The 23,183-nt window shown below is 43.5% G+C and overlaps 1 protein-coding gene across 12 annotated transcripts in view; it reads right to left on the bottom strand.

Moving 5' to 3' along the window:
- KTN1 (kinectin 1) overlaps positions 1-23,183 on the bottom strand; it is a 77,275-nt gene that overhangs the window by 6,775 nt on the left and 47,317 nt on the right. For 5 of the 12 annotated variants that reach the window (XM_031504899.2, XM_077783897.1, XM_077783901.1 and 2 more), the window contains exons 18-42: positions 22,823-22,891; positions 21,723-21,757; positions 21,505-21,595; positions 20,098-20,166; positions 18,763-18,800; positions 18,026-18,116; positions 17,796-17,864; positions 16,228-16,265; positions 15,673-15,763; positions 15,492-15,569; positions 14,603-14,640; positions 13,822-13,912; positions 13,663-13,731; positions 13,272-13,309; positions 12,261-12,351; positions 10,280-10,366; positions 8,382-8,471; positions 7,291-7,371; positions 6,599-6,688; positions 6,423-6,515; positions 4,890-4,961; positions 4,369-4,452; positions 4,085-4,168; positions 1,729-1,812; positions 307-399 (exon numbers count right to left, since the gene is read on the bottom strand). In XM_031504899.2, the coding sequence (XP_031360759.1) occupies positions 307-399; positions 1,729-1,812; positions 4,085-4,168; positions 4,369-4,452; positions 4,890-4,961; positions 6,423-6,515; positions 6,599-6,688; positions 7,291-7,371; positions 8,382-8,471; positions 10,280-10,366; positions 12,261-12,351; positions 13,272-13,309; positions 13,663-13,731; positions 13,822-13,912; positions 14,603-14,640; positions 15,492-15,569; positions 15,673-15,763; positions 16,228-16,265; positions 17,796-17,864; positions 18,026-18,116; positions 18,763-18,800; positions 20,098-20,166; positions 21,505-21,595; positions 21,723-21,757; positions 22,823-22,891 (1,854 nt within the window). The remainder of the gene's footprint in view (positions 1-306; positions 400-1,728; positions 1,813-4,084; positions 4,169-4,368; positions 4,453-4,889; positions 4,962-6,422; positions 6,516-6,598; positions 6,689-7,290; positions 7,372-8,381; positions 8,472-10,279; positions 10,367-12,260; positions 12,352-13,271; positions 13,310-13,662; positions 13,732-13,821; positions 13,913-14,602; positions 14,641-15,491; positions 15,570-15,672; positions 15,764-16,227; positions 16,266-17,795; positions 17,865-18,025; positions 18,117-18,762; positions 18,801-20,097; positions 20,167-21,504; positions 21,596-21,722; positions 21,758-22,822; positions 22,892-23,183) is intronic. The other 7 variants (XM_077783899.1, XM_077783900.1, XM_077783898.1 and 4 more) reach the window with 7 other exon arrangements.

Raw genomic sequence — 23,183 nt, 5'->3', positions numbered from 1 at the left:
TTATTTTTGGCTTCCTTTTTCCCTTCCTGAAGGGACAAGTCCGGGGATCTCCCTACTTTTGCCCAAACCAAACCAAAAACCCAGCAAAAGCCCAGAATCCCTCCCCTCCCTGCTTGCAAATCTGAGCCACAGGAAGGAGGTCACGATCCAGACAGCAGCAAAATTCCCAGTGAACCCTTGACACCCTGGCAAGCTGTAGCACTTAAAGCCCCAGTCACCCAAACATCCTGTTCCTCTGCTGGACCTCACTTCCCAAAGTTGCCACTGTGAGATTTGTGTGGCCCCTGAGCTCCAGGAATTACTCACCGAGTCTGTGCAAACGTCGCTGTTTTCAATAACATTGGCATCCCCAAAAACCTTCCCAATTTCTCTCTCAAGAGCTGCCAAAGACTCCTGGGCCTGTAAGGGGAAGACAGGATTAAAAATAAATAAATAATAAAAAAACCAAAAAACATATAAAACAAAAAAGAAAGGAAGAAACAGGGAAGGCACAACAATTAGCAAAGCCCCATCTCCCTGAGAGCACCAGAGACACAGGAAATCACTGTTCAGGAGGAAATCTGTTTTATGCCAGATTTGCTCCAGGGATCAATCCATTTGCCAAGACTGACATGTCTCCTCACAATCAGCATGTTGCATGTCAGCCTGTCTGCATCTGAGAGCAATCCTACAGGGAAGCTTTAATAGTCTCACATCAAGTTACTAGGTAAAAATCATGCAGTAAATTTTATAAAAGGAGGAGTGCAGGTCTCCAAAATCCTAACCCCAGCTCTGTATTTATGTGGAATATACCATGAACCATGGACATCAGCACAGCTGGCTTTGCATGCCAACACCCAACCTAACTGTCCAGAGCAAGATGTTTTAAATTCCTTATTACAGTAGGTTTCCTGTATCTTCTCACCTCCTCCAGTGTTTTTGTGATCATCTATCCCTGTCCAGGACAAGGTATGCTCCCCCAGCAGCATTTCCCACTCCAATCCTGGAAGAACTCAGCCCAGTTTGATCCTATGCTGAAGGAACAAGGTGCTGCAGAGTCTGGAGCCAGAGTCCAGCCACTCCACAGGCTATTTCTGTCTCTATTTACCAACTCTCCCATTATTTCTGGAGTGACAGACCTCTCATGCTTCAAGATTTTCCACTCCAACCCATCCTGTAAGAGCAGTCATTGAGGAAAAGCACAGGAAACCCACCTGTTTGTCCCATCACACTTGCACAGATCTAACTTTTAGGATTTGCAGTCTCCTGGTTTATAGGGGATATGTCACCATGTGCAAAAGGGCAGATGCTTTGTAAACCAGCTTGCAACCCTCTGCCATTTGAGGCTGGATTTAAAAGCCTCAGGCTGTAGTGTGGGTGGAGTGCTGTGGGATAGGCTTTTTGTTAGGCTGGAGTTTCTTTTAAATAAAGAATTATTTGTTAGTCCCAAATCACCACTTGTTTCTATTGGCATAAAATTATCATGAACAGGGGAGTCTTTTCAAGAAGGATGATTAAAAAAAGCTTTTAGCTGCAGTTTTATAATTTCATTTTATCATTATCATTTTAGCTGCAGTTTCATGCATTTCTGACAGGCAGATAGAGCTTCTACAGTTCCAGCCAGTGGAGCAAGACACCCCACCAGCTCTAATCAAGTTCCTTCAAATCATCATTTCCACCACAGCAAAATACAGACATTGAGGGATTTTGCTAAAATTTTATGTGCAACTGCTGAGAATCCCTGCTTACCTTAGGCAAGTCACCAGCTACTTTTTCTCTCTCGTTTTGATCAACTTTGAGTTTTGATAGTGTTTCATTTAGCTGTGTTTTCAGCTGCAAAACAGTAACCAAGCAAATCAGTTTTTCACTTACACACACAGATCTCCTCTGTCTGTCCCAGGGATTAACCCAGTGCACATGGACTGCAAAAGGAGTAAGATTTACTAACAATTACTGCACACAGTGGATTAGTGGACATGTATGATGAGGTTTACCAGGACAGTCAAGGAAGAGAGACTCCATCTGTAAAGATAAAGGTAAAGAATGGAAACTACAGAAGACAAAAACGAGGTTGGCATTGGCTTCCTTATGAGTGGTTTCAAATTTGCAACTCCATTCCAGGAGGAGCATCAGCCTCTCCAGCATCCTTATCAAGGGAGTCAGCCCAGACTCCAACTTAATTCATGGCAAATATGCAAAAATGAAGATTGTCATCTTGCTAGAGCAGGCTAAACAGTCTCTCTCTACTGCTGAATAAACTAAAAAGCTCTACTTATCTTCTTAATAAAGCACCACTTACTACAACTATGTTGACTTAACCAGTCTGTTAATGGCACATCAAGGCATGAATCACTGACAGGGGGATATTAACTTGTCGATTGTGTTTAGATTCAATCCAAAATAGTGAAACTATTTCAGTCAAGAGGGATGAATACTTCATACTGGCTGCAGTCAGTACTTAAACTGCAGCCTTTCCAAAGGATACACAGTTTTTTTAAAGGATATTTTGATTGCTCTTCAACACAGCACACAGAACCAGCCAGAGCACTTGAGGCTTGAGCCTCAAACAGAAGTGCTAACAAGGAGCTCGAGTGCCAATTTTGTTGGATTTGTGCCTCTGAAGTGTGCTGTGCTAATGTTCACTATTCCTGCTGTCAATCTTCCTGGAGGCCAGCAGGAGATTAAAGGAGGGAACAATGGGCTACTCAGAGCCCTGAATTTTTACTGACTCCAAACCTACACATTGTGCTTGTCTCACCCTTGGAAGGCTTCCCCCTTTGGGAGCACCTGGGCTGGTGAATGCTGGGCTTACACATTTTTGGGGAAGCTCCTCTGCAGTTTCAGCTTCTGCTTGCTTACCTTTCAAATAGTGGGGAACCCACTCTGAAATGCCACAATTTTTACTCCTCAGCCTCCTGCAGAAGGCACTCATACACACTCAGGAGAGCATTCCTGAGCCAGCTGCATGGAGGTGGTTGTTTAACACACCCTCACACTCTCACCAGCACAGAAGTTCAGATTTACCATCACATTGCACTCAAGCTGCCCTAGCAGGGAGCTCAGCTTTTTAAGCTTTTGTTGTGCACAGACATAATAAATTATTGCCTCAAAGAGGTTGGTGTTTACTGATTAACTCCAAGATATGCATTCAATTCCCATTTGCCTTGCTTTCAGAATGAGAGGCTTTGCTTGCTGAGGCTGGTGTACTATTAACTTAAGCACATTGTTACTGTGGTGGTGGTTATTTTTCTAAATCAACTATTTCAGCCCAGTTACATCAGTGGCAGTAGCCTGGCTGTCCCATCATCCCACAGACATGGTGACAGGGACAACCCTCCCTAATTCTGCCTCAAAAGCAGGAAAGCACTGGCCAAACACAAGCAGAGGAAGGCTCTGACTGCTCCTGCAGCCTTAAAAAGCAGGTCACTGAAACAAGTGAGAAGGGAAAGGGCTCAAAATGGAAAACCATGCATCCCTTAGGTCTGTCCTAATCCAAGTCCTTCTTGAGAAAGCTGCTATAGGAGCATTATTGCTGGAAGCATTTCTAGCCAAACAGGCTGTAACACATGCAAGCACCAAGCCAGCACAGCCATTCAGCCACAGCAGGGTGTCAGCAGCTGAATGGCTAAATACTCTGAATTAATCCAACTTTGGGTCTGGCCAATTTCTGTCCATACAGTGCAGGATGGAAAAGGCTCTGCACAGTCAGAGCACGGATGGCACTGCTGCATCCTCAAAAGCTTTGGGAAAAAAAAAAAAAAAAAACCCACCAGAGGAGAATAATCCTCCAGTTAAACTGATGAGAGCACCACTTTTGTTGCTCCAAGGACATTACACTGGCTGCTGCATATGCCTACACTGCAAATCTTCTCAAGAAGTTTAAGGAGTGAAAGTCTTACAGACTTGGGGGAAAAAGTCTTAAGAACCAGACACGCTATTGTTAGGAGCAGAGAAAAGAGACAAATTGTAAAAGTCAGACTACATAAATGATTTCAATGGACAAAAATATCAAGCTGAAGAGGTTAGCAGAACAGACAGGATTTGAAATAAGTCTCCGCTTCAGACGTATGCTGGGAGCCTCGTTTGTGCCCAACAAGCTTCTTACCAAATTTAACTCTTCATTCTGTCTTACTGCTTCAGAATATGAATCATCAAGTTTTTTCTGCAATTCAGTCAAGAGATCTTTGAGCTGAAATGAAGTTTAGAGTTTTAGGATTTGTCTCCTTAGTATGCCCATTCTCTTCTGCTCAGTTATTAGTTTGCTGCTCTACTCTAAGGTCACAAACATACAAACTCCTCAGCCACAGGGGCTAAGCACTAGGTTAGTTTGCCAGCCAAATGGTAACCAAAAGAAAAAAAAAAAAGTACAGCTTGGACAATTATGTTTACCTCTCTGACTTCTGAAACATAAGTAGATCGTTCTATTTCTGCCTTTTCTAGTTCACTTTCCAAATGTTCTCTCTCTTTTTTAAGCTAGAAACAGAAAAACAGAGTTAAAACAGATGTTTTCAGTGCTTTCTTGCAGTATCATTTGATTTATAATTGGCTGTAAATTTCTACCAAATATTCCGTGATGTTTAGAGAGCATTTCAAGCCCAGCGATTGCACAGATTTAAACATCAGATTGCAGATTTAAACATCAAAAATAAGATAAAATGAGAAAGAATCAAGCCCATTATTGTCAACAAGGAGTGAACTGCTCAGTCTCCCAAGAAAGAGCCCCGGTGGGTGAGTACAGAAGTAAAAACCAGAACAACTTTCCAGCTTCTCTGCCTTTTAAAAACACTGCCCCAAAGGCTCAAAGGCACAAGCTGTGCCACTGGCAGGAGAGAAATTCAGATTTACAGATTTTGTTGTGTTTCAACAACAAAAAGCTTCAATGACAAGAAGAAAAAACCACCTGCACGTACAGTTTCAACTTCTTTGTTTTCTTCCTTTAACCTCTCCACCTCGTGCTGCAAAGAAGTGACCACGGAACGTATCTGCAGTTTGGGGAAAAATAAAGATATTTAGCTGGGTTGGTCTGAGACAAACTCTGCATAAATACACAAGATTGTAAAAATTATCTAAGAATATTAAGGATGAAATCAAAGTGGTTGAATAAAATAAGGTGCTCACTCAAATAATTCAATTTACTGAGTCTACACCATGCCTACCTATTCCCAGCCCAAGTTCTTTGACGTATTGAGAGCCCACATGGCTAAAGATTTGGAATATAAGCACTAATCCAGTTGTCCATTAGCCATGGTAAGGAAAATATCCTTCCCAGACTGGGAATACTCACCATCCACGTACCCAAACCAGCATTTTTAGCCATATCTGGGGCTGTGTAAGTGCAGCAGATGGCAGCACATCTATAGTTCCAGATCTGACAGCCTTTATAAGCCCCTCAAACAAAATGTTTATAAATCATATGTTTGCTGCCAGGCTCACACAGTGGCACTCAAATTTACTAAGCAGAGATACTTTAGAAATTACTTTTTTAAAAAAGCTGTTTGACCTACTTTAATTCTAGATTAGAAAATAAACATAAAAGATCTTTTTCTTCCCACTTTTGCTATCAACAGAGCCTTCCTAAAAGGAAAGATTTGCAGGCAATTTCAAGTGTAATTAGTTGATCATAATGGATTGAGCAGCACTTTAACAGCTTTCAGAAAACTGTTATGATTCTATGATACTTCAATTTTAGCACAAAGAGTCCGTATCTGCTCACAATATACTCAGAAAAAACCTATGTGCTCAATAAAAGCAGAGTCCGAGTTACCAGGACCAGAAAAATATATATTTCTGGGCACATTAATGGGACACTTGTACAGTCAATCTTTGATTTCCTATCCCATCAGCATCAATATTATTATTTATTACTTGGCTGCTTCCTGCAGCATCTGCAAAGGACTCCCCATCCCTGGAATTGTCCAAGGCCAGGCTGGACAGGGCTTGGAGCAAACTGGGATAGTGGAAGGTGTCCCTGCCCATGGCAGGGTGGGGAACTGGATGAGCTTTAAGGTCCCTTCCAACCCAAACCATTCTGGGATTCTGTGACTGTGACACAGATTTAACATAATGGTCAAAGACTTTATACCTGTGCTGTTTATTTTTCCTGCTTCTGTAAAAATGGCAATAGAAATAGTGACCTAAATCTAAAGGTAACAGCAAATCCTCCATTCTTCAGTCTCTTTAGTGGAAATACACTCCTTCAAAAATGAGAACCCAGCCTTTACATGAAGCTAAGTATCAGAGCACCAGAACACCATTGATATGAGGAAATCATTCCTATTATACTTGTTGCAAGGTTCACCTTTTTCATCCCCTGGTCATGCATACATCAAACCAGGCAGCCAGGGCTGTTCCACACCTGCCTTCACTGAGCTCAGACACCCTCTGTGACTTCAAGCAGAACCTGCCTGGCTGCTGAGGGATAAAAAAAACAACTTCAGAAATACCTGTTTAAGTTCCTTCTGTGATTCTTCAACTTTTATCTTCCATTTGCTTTCTTCCTCTTCCACACTCCTCTGTAGCCTTTGTAAAATCCCCTCCTAAGAAGAGAGAGGGATTTGAAAGCTCAGAGCACAAGAAAGGCAGCTGGAACATCACAGAGGTGACCAGGCATGCCACTTACTGTCTCTGCCAGAACAGATTTGTATTTCTCACACTCCAGCTGCAGCAGGATGTGCATTTCCTCAGCCTCCTTCAACTTCTGCTCCATAGCCTGGCAAAGGAGGAAAGGGAGCACAAGAGTCACATCCCAGTGGATGGATTTCAGTTCTATTCATCTTATTTCAGCAAGCAAACTCCTACAACAAGCAACTATTCATCACTCCTGGGCAGATTTGTCTTTCCAACCCATGAAAATATAACAGCAAGTGCAGTGCTCACCTACAACTCTCAATACTCAGTCACAAACTTTGAGTTACTATATTAAAAAAAATATTACTTAAAAAAGAGAATGGTGATTTTCAATTTCATCAACTCACAATTCCACAAGGTACTTATCAAAGCTGCAAATACATTTCTGTGAGTATCTGAACAGCAGGTTGCCCAGAGAAGCTGTGGCTGACTCATCTCTGGAAGCGTTCAAGGCCAGGCTGGATGAGGTTTGGAACAGCCTGATCTAGTGACTGGCACCCCTGGCCAAGGCAGGGGGGCTGGAATTGGATGATCTTTAACCCAAACCATTCTAGAATTAATACAAAACAATTTTCTTGTGAGTTGCCTGAGAACCTGAACTTCCCAACCCACAGCACAAGTTTTAAGATTTATACTGGACAAATCCATCATGCCACACACCAGCTGTCCATCTTTTGTGCCTACCTTGACATCTTCAGATCCTGAAGCCTCTCTTAGGTATTCTTTAGCCATCTTTTCAAACCCACATATCCACTCACTGTGGCTCTGTTGGGAAATCATTCAGTTAAGGCTGAGAATAACCTCAGGAGAGCTTTCCTCAGGACATTTGCCTCCCCACTGCTGAGGGAGCAGTGCCTCAGTGTCTCTCAAGTCCCTGGAGCTCACACACAGCCCCATGGTTGTTGTTCAGCCAGTGCCACACAGAGCTGGCAGCAACCCAGGAACACGAGGTGATGAGACACACACAGTTCAGGGGGGCCTGGAGGAGCTGAAATGCAGCTGGGTGACAGAGGACTCCCTGCAAGTGTCAGGGCTCCGCATAAGCACTTGAAGATTCAAAGGAATCTTTCCCCAAATCCCTGAGCACTTCAAGCAGATGCTCTATAACTCTAAGAAGGTTGTTTTATAACCTTACAGAAAGTTCTTTTATCAGGACACTTTAGCACATTTGGGAACAATTTTAAATATGATTATTCAAAATCTCCAGAGGTTATGAATGAAATGCACCTATGTTTCCAGATTCACTTGATGTTATTCACCCCATCTGAACCCTATGAACCCAGGGCAAACCTGCAAACCACTGAAAGCCATCAAAAATATAAAATAAATATAAAATTGGAGATTGGTGCTTGGGAACAAAACAAAACCCCCTAAATTGTATTAACTGTCACTGAGGCACTGCAACTCCTCTGGAAAATTGGAAATATATGGATCCCCGTCGTGCCAGGCAGTGAACAAACACAGCAGGCATTATCCACCCTGCAAAATTGACTATCTCAGTGAGACATAAGATAACACAGGTAGATCAAACACTGGGGCATAAAACCCACAAGATAATAACTTTTATTTTGCTCTTTTAACACTTCTTGAAGTAACCTATCCACAGCTTTGCTTCCCTGTGCAAGGACAGGTATCACCAGCCAGAGACACTCCCACCCCAGTGCAAAAACCTTGGGACAGAGGGGCTGTGAGGAAACACTCCAGGACTGCCCAGCACAGCAGGAGCAGAGCTCCCTGACTCCCAGCAGGAGGTTAACAAGAGCCACTTCTCTTACCATGTTGGAAGGAAGAGACACTTTGGGGAAGAGCTTCTGGAGGAGCTGGCGCGTCTCCACCTCGGCAGCTTCCAAGTGCTGCTGCTTCTCCTAAAGCAAGAGGAGGGCACAGGTGACATTGGGCACCACACTCACCGGCCTGGCAACAGCCTCTCCTCTGCCTACAGCAATTTACTTAACCCAGGAAGTCTTTTTCTAAGTGAGAAAGGCACTATAGTCTCTGAAATTGCAGTAAATTACTTCAGAAATGGGCACCAAATTGCTTCAGAATTTGGCCTTTGCATTTGTTCTCGCTTAAGCTTTTATTTTCTGAAGTTCTCCTCCAATCTAGCCTGTTTGTACAGAAATTACACCATTGTTCACTTATCCACAACACAAACTGCACTGAGCTGAGTAACTGCATCCACAGATCACACCAGCCCTGCCACTCCAGTTAAGTGAGCTCAAAATCAAATACTTTGGTCAATCAACTATTTTTATTTTTTAATCTGTGCTTTTAAAATAATTTTAGGTGTGAAAAAAATCACTGTAAGGTAACGTCATCACTTCAAAAACAGAGAATTAAAATCAAAAGGAAACTTTGTGTTAATGCACATTTGAACCAGGCCAAGAAAGTAAGACTTTCAAACATTTAAGAGGAAGCCACTTACATCCTCTTTTCCCAACCCTGGATGCAATGGGAGATAATTATTAGAGCTGTGTGACAATTTCCAGGATTTTTTTTTGTTAATGCTTTGCAAATATAAACACCCAGAGCCAAAGGCACCACAGATCTGTCCTTCTGTGTATTTAATATTAAAAGCAGAGCAGCCACAGGACATGTGCTTGCTGTGCTTGTGGCAGATTGGGTTAGTTTAGTTACACAACATTCAGGCTCTCATTTAAAGTTAAATGTAGAAAGCCTGAAACACTGCACAGAAGGGCAGCTTTCAGCCAAAATCCTCCACTGATATTTGGGATTGTTTTTCCCTTTGGCATCAGTGCTACTGCCTGGCTGCTCTGAGTTCCTCTGCTGCAAGGGATCGGTGGTGTGAGCAGGTTGAGATTCAGAGACAGAAACAGACAGGAGACATTAGGTGGTGAGGCTGTGCTGTGGGTTAGTTGGCAGCAATTTAGGAGCCACCATGAAGGGGCAGAAGGCTGTTTGCTGAAGTTTCCAGCTGCAAGAGAAAGCAGGCAAGCGTTAGCACACAGCGAGAGCAGGGACAGCTCCTGCCAGCACAGAGCAGAGACAGCTCCAAAACAGACACACAACCCCAAACCAGAGCTCCTCTGCCCCTGGCTGCCTGACTCCTGCTCTCAGGGTTAGTTGGATGCTTTTTCTATTTGAGTTCTGCACAGTGGCAATGAACACTCAATCAGGCCCACGGCAAACACAAGCTCCTTTTAGAGGAATTCACATCCCAGATCATTTTGAACATTGGTCCAATAATCCCTGTCGAGCTGCAAGTGCCTTCAAGGATGAAATTCACAGCTGTGGTCACACCATTTTTCTGAGAAGTTCCCAGATTTTTAAATAATAATAATTTAGTCCTGGTTCTTCCCAGGTCCAACAGATTTGTTTAAGCACAGCCAAAGCCCAGTAGAAGAAAGCAGGTTGCTCACTAGCACAGCTTTTCATCTGGAGCTCCCCACAAATCAAAAACAATTCACGACAGCTCTAACAATTATGCAAACAGAAATCAAAAGTCAGCATGCCCACAAACTAACCTTTAAAATAAAAAAACAAACAACCTAAAGACAACAGGAAGAAGCAGAGGTGAAAGTATATGAATGATCACTCAGGAGAGATTATACTTAAACTGCAGTAAAAGTTAAATGTCTCCATTTCACTTAAAGAACCAGCTGCAGATCTGCTTCTAGCTTAACGCATCATTTCTAGCAGTCAACATTACAACCTTGGCAGTCTTGTTCACTTTGTCCTGCAGCAATTTTTCAGTTGATGCCAATGCTTCCATTGCTTCCCAGTTTTTCTCCCGAAGGTCCTAATCATTTTTAGAAAGAACGATTTCAGTTCAGCCAATATTCAAACTGTTTTCACTTTTACTTCAGAGAAATATTTCGCATTACATTCCACCATTTGCATTTAAATGCTGGTTACTGCAAGGTGATTTTGCTGGGGAGTATGACATACACTAGCAAAAACAGGTGTGATGTTTGAAGAGTCTGATTGAAAAGTGGGGGGAAAAAATGCCAATTTCTGCCCAACCTGCCCCAGTGTCCAAAACTGATGCAAGTGCTACTGCAGAGCCTTATCACTACAGCGACCCCACACTTTGACTGCACTTGTAAGAAGAAAGAGGGAAGTTTTCAAAAGTAGTGAGGAACACAGACATCAAACCACAGATTACACAACAGAGTGTTAGGCACGTGGCAGTGCAGAACCCAGCATGGACCCAGGAGACATGGAGGTGTGCACATTTACGCCCCTGATCCTGCAACCAGACCTCAGCCCAAACCCCGGCGCTGATTTCAGGAACACACAGCTCAGGGTTTGCAGCTCTCTCCACTGCACCCACAGAAAACTGGTTTGGTGCTCAGCAGCCCTCCTGGGAGGCTCTGGGATTTCAGCACATCCCAGATCCACGTGGGAAGGCCACGGTGCCACCCTCCTGTGTCTTTCTTGGCGAGGTCATCAAACGTGTACTCCACAAGATGTCAACACAACTCAGAGAGAGCCTGAGAGCTTCCTAAGAGCAGCCTCACAGCTCTTCTCTAGGAAGGATGGTGGGGCCTTGCAGCGAGGAGATTACAGTGCTTGGGATTTAGATTTCATTTTTTCCAACCCTCAGAGCAAATCTCCTTTAGCAAAGGGTTATTTTGGAAAGGTTGCATTTTAAATTCATCAAAGGCCTAGCAAGCACCTACACTAGTTTTACTTTACCATTTCTATTAGCTCACAATCCTAAAGGCTGTTCACAGGATATAAACACAACACTGGATAAAACTGAGAAAAAGCTGGCACCTACAGGCCTGGTCTGCCTTTAGCAGCAGCCAGACTTCTGCCTGCAGCACAAAAGGTATTCAGCCCTTGTGAATCTGCAGGAAACAAACCTTCTGTTCTACCTTTCCAGCTCATCTGTCTGCTGAGACTACTCAGCCTCTTTCTCTCTGCTTTATTTCAGCTCTTAAACAGCACTTCTTGCTCAAAAGTTCTCAATATTTTCCTTCTGCATTTTCCTTAGATTGTCTGACTATTAAGAAATAAAGCTTATTGCCTGATATTCATTGGATTTTACAGGGTATCAAGGAGAGACAGTGAGATAAACACCCTGTATTTTAACTTTCCTCCATATAACTTAAAAGACACTCCCCTGCCCTGCACAGGTAATGCATTACAAGGAAGTAACTCTACAGCTCTGTGATGGAAAATACAATCTTTAATTCCATCTACAAACAACCCAGACTGCACCATCAGCAGCTGTTGTGAAGGAAGGCTCAGCCCTTCACTTCCTTGGGAAGATCAGGATTAATGACTCTGAGGAATGGGAAGAGCCATATCCGAGCACCCTGAAGGTAATGCCTCCCCCCATGTCCCCACACAAGGACCAGAACTCTGTCAGAGCACAGCACCTTTCCTCCTCCCCCACTCCCGTTAACCAGGTAGGAATCCAAATCCAAGAACTTGCTGTGGGATGTCCCCCCTAGCAAGTCTCCTTCCTCTCATCCAATCAGCAATTTGTCCAGGAGCTGGCACAGCTCTGAGCAGTGAAGTCAGGTGTGCTGAGTCACTCCCAAGAGGAAAGGAGCACCCAGGGACACCATACAGCTGTCAGAAACACTCTCTGCAAAGTGTCCCAGGCCCCTAGGAGTGCTGGAAACACAGGTTTGGCTGTTTTGGGGGGGTTTTCTGGAGTGGTGGGGGAAGAATTTCCTTACGTTGTTCTTTTTCCTCTGCTGCTCAAAAGCATTTCTCTGAGAGGCGAGCTCACTCTGGAGATTGGCAATTTCCTTCTCTTTGCCTGCAACCCTGAATTAACAAAGGGAACCACAAACAAGTCAGTAGACATTGAAGAAATTCCCAGTGAAGCATTGACACCCTTTCCCACACACTAACTTGCCTTCCCTTCCCTTTTCAGCTCTCTCTGAAAAGCTGTTTTCACTGACTTGGCAGTATCACCTGCTTCCCACTGCTCCCTGAACCACTCAGCCTGAGCAAACCCATTGTAAAGCTGTTGTTTGCCTACAACAGGCATCTGCACACATTTAACAAGGCCATGGAAAGGCAACACATTAGCTGAGGGTAGAGTCAGCCAGCCCACGCCAGTACAACACCACAGAACAGGCACTGCCTGCTGGATGAGAATTCCCTTTCAAGAACCTAATCCACAATTTGTAAGTCATTTAACTTGAAAGACAAATAATTCAGCCAGCCAAAAACACATGACAGTGGCAATTTGCTTAGCACAATATAGCATTAGCTTTCACATAGTTATTTAATGTGCTTCAGCCCCACATTATAACACCCTTTTACCCCTGAGGTTTTCCCTGGAAGAGATTTCCAGATGATTCTGTAATAGGAACAACCCTCTGCTAAGCTGAAGTTCCAAGAAAAAAGCCTGTCACTTTTGCTTGAAACACCAACATTTAACTCTTCAGCCATAAGCTGAGCTGGCATGCATTCAAAATAACATCAATCAAGGCTTGCTTCTATGGTAGGCACAACACATTGCCAGCACTGTCTGTCTGCAGATTACACCTGAGGATTAGCAGTGTGAGCAGAATCTCCCATGCTCAACTTCCATTAGACAGTAATTTAATTTATTTATTTTTTACTGGCCACTTCACATATTCTGATATTGTACATTTGGCATTTATTTCTACATTTCCTAAGCAATTAAGTGAACTGAATCAATTCTCTAATGCATTCAACAACCTGGCAGTACTCACACTTGCAGAAGCTCCTCGCTTTGGACAGCCAGAGATGCCTACAAAGAGATCAGAGATGTGTTAGGAGAGGAGCAGCAGCAATGACCAGGGTCTGCCTTGTTCACCAGGCACTGCTGCAAGACCAGAAAGCACTTTGGGCCTTTGAGGGGATCCTGTGCAGCCTCCTCTGGCCAGGAACACAGCAGGCATAAGAAGGAGCACAAGGCTGAAGATCCATATGACAAAAGAAATCAGGAACAGACATGCAACAGCCAGAAAAGCTGTCTCAGTACAACCCAACCCCACAGGTGCCCCTGGATTTCCATGGGCAGTACAACTCCTGGTTTTCTATGCCATGCATGCAAGCCACCACCACCCACTTTTGACTTCTCTCAGCAACTGGGAGCTGTACCTGTTTGCAGTTCTCCTGCTTTAATTCCTGTATCTGAGCTTTGAAAGATTCATTTTCTTTTTGTACATCCTGTTGAAAGAAAAAAGGCAATATGCATAAATAGATATACACCCACAATATATACACTCCTTAAGACAAGGTGTTTCTATTAAAGTTTACCTGTAACTGTTTCACTTGGTTTGCAATTTCTCTCTCTTTTTCTTCCACCATAGCTTTCAACTTCTTCATTTGTTCTTTTTCCTCTTTCAACCTGCAGAGATGATTTAGAAAGTAAGGAGAAAGGGTTAAAGTAGGAGAAAAAAAATGCTGAAGAATTTATGCTAAAAAGGGACAGCCACTCAAGCTGGGGCATTTTGTGCAGCAGAAGATAAATGCATTTTGTGTGCTGAGGCTGCCTCAGGTACCACAGTGGCTGTACCGGAGCTCTGCTGGGAGAGCAGCACATCCCAGGAGCTGCTTTGAAGACAGAGCCCTTTCTGGCACAGTCTCATACAACCTTCCTCTGACTGGGGAGCAGCCAGACAAAGCAGAGTCAAAAGAGAGGAAAGCCTGGCAGCATTTCTCCATAAAACAGGAGCTGGAGAATTGGCTATTGCATCTCAGCCTGAAAATGGCACAAACCAGATCTGTTAGCTGCTGCCACCGACTGAGCCACAGGCACTGCAACCCCCAAACACACTGAACAGCAGGAGGAATTAGCACTAGACACGAGAAGCAGCAGCAGTTCCACTGCTTAACAGAGCCCTGGGTGCACATTCCCAGTGTGTGAACAGCACAGCTCAGGGCAGGGACGCCAGGCATGGCAGCAGCCACTGGCACTAACAGCTTATTTCAGCAAAGCCCATGAAATTCCTGACAGCAATTCAAACATTCCAACTGAAGATAAACTCAATGCATATTCCCAGCAGGCATTTGAGGAACTGCTACTCTGCATACTCACAGGTTCTCCACGTCCTGGATTTGGGATGCAGCAGGTACCTGAAAAAGTAATTCCCATTTTCATTTTGATGGCACAGTTTTCAAATTAACAGCAGCTCTTTGCACGAGAAGGGGCAACACACAGCTTGCGAGACACTTGCCAAAGAAATACCAGGAATTTTGCATCAGGCATTGCTCCAAGAATATCTAAACACATAATGGGTTTCAGAAACAGAGCTTACACCAAGCATCCCAAACTTCACACCAGCCAATTGCTCTCCATTCCATCTTTCCCCTGGGATAAATGCCTGTGTCTAGACATCCACCCAAAATAAAAGTTCAACTCAGTCTCCTCCTTTTGCCATCAACAAAAATCCAAACTGAGCCAGAATACCACCTTATTGGAAAAATTCTTCCATTAAGTAACACCTGGCTTCGAGGTTGTCCAGTTGTCTACTCTCAAGTCCAGTGCAGGAAATCAAAAGCCAAAATATTCCAGCCCCAGGGAAAGGCAGGAAGGAAACACAGCACAGCCTGACCATTTCAAGAGATGCTGTTAAAATTCAGTTACAGCCAAAGCTCCTGCATGACCAAAACCCTGCAGGATGCTGCTTCAGCCTGGCAAGGAGGTGGCTGGGACACAGCTGGGACTGTCTGTGAGCAACAAGGCTTTCAGACCACCAAAGCTCCTCTTTATGCACAGTATCATCCCAGTTAAAACCTCCCAGAACTTGCCATCCATGTAAAACCTGTTTTGGATGACACAGCTGAACTAGTGGGAGTCAAGTTGGATCTAAAACATCTCTAAGCTGAAGCCAATGCAAATCCTCTGTGTGAGGCAGAGGAGAAAAAAATAGCTTCCTGTTCAACCAAACAGCACTCCCAAACCACATCCACCCTGCAGGCTGTACCTGTTGGAGTTGTTGCAGGTTCTGTTGTTCCAGCTCCTGAACTTTACTGGTTAACTGTGCAATTGTATCCTTCTGACCCTTTGGATAGATAAAAAGCAAGGTTAGAAGTGTGACTTTGTTTTTCCCAGCCAGACATGCTGCAACAGAGCTTATTTCCCTTCAGAATATTAAAGCAGCTTACCTGCAGACATTCTCCTTTCTTAACAATCTCTTTCTCCTTCTCTTCCAATAAGGCCTCCATGGTTTTCACCTGCTTTTCCTTCCCCTTCAACCTGTGCAATTGAACACAGACAAACACAGCATAAACCCCCTGCTCTTTCATCCATCTGAAAATAAAACATCCCACGTTTGCAGCACCTAACAAAAGCAGCATCTGTGATCAAAGGCACATGCACAGTTCACCTACCAAAAACCAGTGTGTGAACACTTCCACTTCAGCCTGGGTTAGCAGGAGATGCCCTTGATCAATGGCACTGCTCATTAGGTGAAAGCAAACTCTGTGCTGACACATTGCAGGGGTTTCACAAATGTGTGCTCTCCTCATCCAAAAACACCTCCCTGCCCCTCCCCAGCTGGGAATACAAGGGACTGACTGCTCATTTCCCCACCCCTACAGCTCAGGTGTTACCAAAGCAGGTTTTCCACTATGCCTTGCCTACATCCCTCCATCCTGACTTGAATTTAAGGGGTCAGTAAGGGGTGCACAGGGCAGACCACAATTAACAACTGCACTTACAGAGTCTGAAGTTCTTTGACTTGTGATGTTATTGTCACCTAAAGAAAATAATCAGCACTTCAGTTCAATGCACATGGAAAAGGCACATAAATGCTAAAAATTGCTCTATGAAGAAACAAAGGGGAAAATTATCAGACATTTTCAAAAGAGGCACCATTTATTGCAGTAAGCATAAATGCACTTTTTTAATTACAAGGCACCAAGTATCTCCAACTATTTACATTCCCCAATATTTAAAATGTGACTTCCAGAGCAGCAAAGGAAACAGTGCAAATGGGAACAACAAGCAGGCCCACAGGAGACACAGAGAAAGAAGCAGAGAGTGAATGTGACCACCACCTCACTGGCAACTGCAGCTCCAACCACAGAGATCAACCCTGGCCATTGAGACTCTCTTTGCATAAGGAAGTGATTTTTGGGTGCTCTCTGAAAAGTCTGCACTCCCTTAAATTCCTATTCAAGGCTGAATATGGATTGGAGACATAAGATTTAGGGGGAATGTTACTTTTGAATGCTGTGTGAAAGCCTGACAGTGGTTATCTGTCAGTCCTCTACCACAACATGGTAGGAGTTTCAGACATTCCCAAAAATCTCTCTTCTGCTTGCAGGAGGCCAAAAGGTGCACAGATGCATCACCTTTGGAGCAAGCATCCCTCACAGAGCATTCCAGAAACAACAAACCTAAACTGCTTTTTTTTTTTTTTTTTTTTTTTCTGGGCTCTGACAGTTCCAGGGAAGGAAATACACACAAATAACTCCCTCAGTTCCTGGAAATTTGCTTTGGAGGAAAAGCCCAAAACGGAAACACATTCTGTGAAGCTTTGCCTAAAAAGGACAAAACTCTAACAACTGAGAAGGGGGTGACATGTTGGAATGTAGCTAAAGGGACTGAAAAGAGTGCAGACCAATAACACAAGCCACACAAGCACACTTCCTGACAGCACAATGGATGAAGCTGCCTGAAGAATGGGCTCCCCAAGGAAACGTGGGCTTCCCTTGCTTTGGATGCCAGGCAGCAATCATGCCAAAAAAGCCCATACTCCTCCATCCCTGCATTCCTGACAGCTAAAGTAAAACTGACTGTGCCAAGACTAAACTCTTTTTGGGCACTGGGGGAAAAGAGGCTTGGGTTTACCTGGAAACCAGATCTGGGCCTGTAGTATTGCTCCAGCAACACAGAAAAGCCAGAACAGGAGCAGAAACTTTAGCATTTGAAATTTCCAAGTTGCCAGCCCCAAAGGACGCCCCAGGGTTTCATGTTTACTACAGGGACAGTGTGCCCAGGCAGAGCTAATGTTGCAATGCATTAAGCTACAGCAATTCTTGCCAAATTTCATGCTAACGGCCCAAAAAGCTCAGGGTTCCAGAGGTGTGTGGTTTCTGAGGGACAGCACTCGTTATCCTACATTTTTATGGCTTTATATCCAAGAACAGTGTAGCTCCAGCATGAAAAAGTTCCTTACCCCAGGACATATTCACCAGTGAAACAGAACACACTAGAACAGAAACGAGTGAGCAGCACATCCAAGGCAAGGCTGGTTCACACTGCTGCCACTAAAGTATTTTACCTGTTTTTCCATCTCAAGCTGGGAATTTCCTACTTCTTCTTTCAGAGCCTCTATTTCCTGTGTCAAAGCCTTTTCAATGACAAAACAAGACAGGGTTGGACAATGGAAACACAAAAAACGCCACAAGAATGGATGCTACAAATTGATCACTGTAGAATGCCATGCAGTAACAGACAAATGTGGTTGTGGCATCAACACACAAAGGAATTGTAGGGATTGCACAAGGGTACCTGAACAGTCTTCTCCTTGCTTGCTACTTTTAGGATTTCAGCTTGTAGGAGTTCTTCCACTGATTTTATTTTTCCATCCTTCTCGTGGATCCTTAAAAAGAGCAGAGAAACAACAAAAGTTGGATGAAAAAAAATGTGCTACTCAAGCAAATACACAACATTTGGTTCTGCTATCACATCACATCCCACCACCAGCCTCAGGGATCCATAGTGGGACCCGGCAGGAGGAATAAACAGGAAGAATAAGACTGGGACTAGTGCAGAATCAGCTGGCTTTATATAACCAGTGGTTCACATGCTAAATCAATACTATTACAGTCAAAAAATGCAAATTAAGATATCAAGAGTGATATCAAGTGCCTGGAATGACATACAGTTAAAATCAGCTTTCACTGGACAATCAAGCAAAGTAATTGCCAACTTAAAACACACACACAGGGGACAATCCCACTTCTTTTAAAGTGCCTATTGAAAAAAAAAAAAATATCTGACAAATCAGAGCAATTCCTCACCTAGTCAAAGTCAGGTTTATGAAATTAACTGCTTAGCAGAGCAGCAACTGGATTTTTAGCTGGTATTGATCTGGTGTGACATGTTTCAAAAATGAAAATGCTTCCTGCAACACACACACACTTCACCCAGCCAAAAGCCAATCATTTCAGGGAAGCAATACACTCACAGTCATGGAATAAAGACAGAGAGAATTAATCAGAAACTAAATCTGTGCAGTAACTTACACTTTCTGCAGTTCCTCCACCAGTGATTGGAAGGAAACCTGTTAAAAACAGAGCTTCATCTTAGGAAAAACAGAACAGAGCAAAACAATCTGTGAATGTTGAAGGGTGAGGATAGAAAACTGGAGCTCTCTGACACTGGATGAACTATGTAGCAGCCTAATATTTTATTTATCTGACTGCTCCTGAGAAAATTAGTCTCCAGTTCCTGGCAAACCAGTAATACTAAGCTTGCTGCAAGTTCCAGGAAAACAAAAGCAAACCCACACCACCTTTACCAGGAGAGGGTGAGGTTCAAGACCATCATTTCATCAGCTGCCCTTTAATGCTGACACTACTGTACATCTCTACAGGGTCACTGTGCCTCCCCTCTTCCACAAATGATTTTCTGGGAACTAATGGCCCTCCTGAGGCGTCCAAGCAGAGCTGGATGTCAGGGAAAGGCACTTCCTGACCGGCACATCAAAAGTGACAACACTGTGACAGTGTCATTGACCAGACACAAGGAGAAGGGGACAAGTGACACCTGCAGAGGGTGGATTGACACTGGGAAGCTCAAATATTCATCATGAAGGTGAGGCAGTACAAGCTGCCTGCCAGCAATGCCTGCTGCTCCAGGCTTCTGGAAAAGGAGATCCACAGCCATTTCAGAGCATGGCAAACTCACAGAATTCACAGAATGACCAGGTTGGAAGAGACCTTCAGGATCATGCAATCCAACCCAGCCCCAGAACTTCACCTAAACCCTGGCACCCAGTGCCACATCCAGGCTTTGTTAAACACACCTAGGGATGGTGACTCCACCTCCTCCCTGGGCAGCCATTCCAGAACTTTATCACTCTTTCTGTAAAAAACTTCTTCCTAATATCCAACTTATATTTCCCTTGGCACACCTTGAGGCTGTGTGCTCTGGTTCTGTCACTGCTGCCAGGAGGAAGAGCCCAGCCCCACCTGAGCCCAGCCACATTTCAGGAGCTGTAGAGTGCTGAGGTCAGCCCTGAGTCTCCTTTTCTCCAGGCTGAGCACCCCCAGCTCCCTCAGCTGTTCCTCACAGGGTTTGTGTTCCCAGCCCCTCTCCAGCCTCGTTGCCCTCAAACTCAAACCAACCCCCAGGCAGCACTGACTGGATCCTGAAGATCTGCCCTGCTTCTGACACTTCTGCAAAGGAAATATTTGACAGAAGTTATCAGCTCCCAGACCAATGCTAAAAGAAAACAGGATGCTTTGCCAACAGGCTTCAAAGGTATCTCCACCTTCTTCCCTTGACTTTTGCAACCACAGCAAGATTCTTTCAGATTTAGTTTAGGTGTAATAAAAGTTTTAGATGAAAAGTACTACCTGCTCCGATTGCTGAATTTGCAGGCTTTGAAGTTCTTTTCTCAGAGATGAATTTTCTGTTCGCAGGGCCTTTGAAAGCAGACACAGAGATAATGAAAGCCTCATTTGTGGGGGAAAAAAGTGTTAAGCTTGACAAAAAAGTAATTTCTTTTAGAATAAGTGAAAGACTTTGAAAGTCTAAAAGAGACCCCCCTCTGCAGCTGTTGGAGCCAAAGCATTCAACAGACTAATTATTCACCATGGATAACCTGGAGTGGACACTAATTTATAGGAAATTAAGGCAAGGTGGGAATGCTGTAACTGAGCAGAGAGGTCAGAAAAACAAATGTAACTAATGATGTTACAGCCCATCTTTTGTACAGCTCATTCATTTATATCTATTTACATAATATTGGGATTCTCCCACAGACAAGCTTCTCACCACTCTAGGAATATAAATAAAAATTATATAACACCACGGGCTTTAACAGTCTAAATCCTAGTCTAGAGTCAATAATAACATACAAAATATATAAAAATTCAAAGATGCCTTTGCACAGAATAGCACTACAAGAATAAAAATCACATCATCTTAATATCACTGTCAGCATTATTAAAAAATTGTAAAATCTTATTTCAAACAAGTAACATGCAAAATACCACCATCCCTGGTGGGATTTAAAATCCATGTGGGTATGGCACTTGGGGATATGATTTGGCAGTGCTGGGGAGGGCTGGACTTGATCTCAGAGGGTTTTTCAGCCTAAAAGAGTCTATGGTGTGCTCAGAGCTTTGGCTGCTCAGTAACCCCAGGGTTTACATCCCCTCCCCAGCACAGGGCTGTCAGCAATGCCCCTGGGATTTAGGCACCCTAAGAAAGGGAACATTGTCTTGGCTATGCCAGGTGGACACAGCTTTCCAGCAAGAGCCAGCTCAAAACAGACAGGGATTTCTGTACTGCCTCTCCAGGCTTCTCATCACTGCCTTCTTTATAAATAAACAGAAGGAAATAACTTTATCACCATCCCAGAAATATCACCAGTTTATAATGCACTTAACCCTTCAGATTTATCAACCTAGCCAAAACCCCTGGAGTATTATAATAGCCAAGTTTTTACAAAACACCTTTTCCTAAAGGAAGATTTGTTGGAGATTAAATCAAATGTACAGCTCTAGAAATATATTCCCATTATTCCAAAGGGCATTTTAACAAAATCTGCCCTAGCTTAAACAGAGAGAAGCATTTATTCTACCCCACTGATGCTCATGCTTAGTCTATCTTACAGAAAAGGTTTTAACCTCATCTCCACGAGGTGCTTTTCCTATTCACAAGGAATTCAGACTGAACTATGAGCACTCCAATACACACTTTGCACAAGAGCACTTAATCTCTATTTCCCCATCAAAAGATAATAAGAGGGATTTTACCTTCAGCTCCTCCTCTTTAGTAGCCACCTGGATGAGTCCTGCCTCAAGCAGCTCTTCAACTGTCTTGATTTTATCATCCCTCTCTCTCATGCTGAAAAAGCAAGAGTGAAAATTAAGGAAAAAGACAGTTTAACTTTGAAGGCTGTTAACTATCAACGGTAACCTTCCTGCCACCAAAATCTTTATTTTAGCTTCTGATTCAAAACAAAATTTCTTACCTTTTTTCCATCTGCTCTATCAAGTCTTTGTTTGTCTATGAAGAAAAAAAAAAAAAAAATAGGGTCATCATTAATTGGATCAATAATGGTTTGGGATTTAAAAACCAAATAACTGGAAAGCACCAACTTAACCAGAAGCTTAGTTACACTAATCCAGAAAGAAAACAAAGTAAGGAGAGAAAGGCCTCATGGTATATGTGTCTAATACTGATGCTGGAAAAAATCTTTCGGGGCAGGGAAAGATCCAGCCCAAATGCCTTGATGGCTTTACACTGCTGGACTTGCAACCAGCCCAGTACCTGAAAAATCTGCCTCTTCTGGGCATTTATTAGAACCAGAAGCTCCACCTGAGGCTCACTCAGCAGAACATTTATGATTTCTCAACACCACCACATTGTGAGAGACCAGATGGGAAACATCAACCAGCTTCCAAGCAAAATCCCCTTCAGCACTTCAGACAGGACACCAGATCAGCCAGAGCCAGGGGAGCAGTGCCTGCAGATCTGGTTCTCCACCAGGGGAAAGGGAGCAGTTCCAGAAGGGAGATCCTGACTAACAGGAGTAAAGAAAAAGCTCCCTGTCCTGCCAGATGTCTTCCAGTGTTTCAGGAATTTTTCTCATTCCACAATGGTGCAAAGTCAGGGATGTTCATATGGCCTCTCCCTGAGAACATCCCAAAGGAGATGGAACTGAACAACACAACAGGTTTGAACCTGCAGCATCCTGCGAGCACCAGTCTGGCTGCAGCAGGTGAGCCATGGGCACAAATACAGAACAGGAGGCAAAAGACACCACAATGTAAAGACTTTTCTGCTTCCAAGGGTCAGAGTGGTTGCAGAAATAAGTTCTTGCTTGTGTTAAGCTATATGAGTCTTCAGGAGTGGGAAAAAAAAAAATCCATATTTTGTTTGGACAATCCTCCTACATCTCCAAGACAGCCACAACTGCCTTACTTGACCCTCCACAGAAGAGAAAATACCTAAAAAAGTATCAGGTTTTGACATCAACCAGCTCAGCCTACTGCCAGGTTAAGAAAAAATACTGAAGAAATTAAAAGCACAGAAGATATTTGATAAAAGCTCAGCAAACACTGGCTGTACCTGCTCAGACAGGAGAGTCTGCAGCTTCTGAACTTCAGCTTGCAGAGCTGTGTTTTGATCCTTCAGAACCTGGAATAAAATCGAGGCATTTTATCAGTTCAGAACTGCAGAGCCTAAATACACCTTTTCCATAATGGCAAAGAGGCAATTAAATAGCACAGAAGTCATTACTGAGAGTTCTTTGGAAGCTTCAAGACTACAAAGAGTTCTTTCCTTCTCTGTCTTGCTTTTCTGTATTAAGGACAAAAGTATTGTCCTTATGTCCCATGAGAAATTCAGCTGTTACCATCTTTATTCCCTGGCAGAGAATCAGACAGTACCAAATGTGAGAAGCTCAGAAAAAACACATTTTCCTCCTAAA

This window comes from Lonchura striata, chromosome 6, assembly GCF_046129695.1.
Source record: "Lonchura striata isolate bLonStr1 chromosome 6, bLonStr1.mat, whole genome shotgun sequence".
Taxonomy (NCBI): domain Eukaryota; kingdom Metazoa; phylum Chordata; class Aves; order Passeriformes; family Estrildidae; genus Lonchura; species Lonchura striata.
The sequence above is the reverse complement of the archived record's forward strand: the minus strand, read 5'-3'. Positions and strand labels throughout refer to the sequence as shown.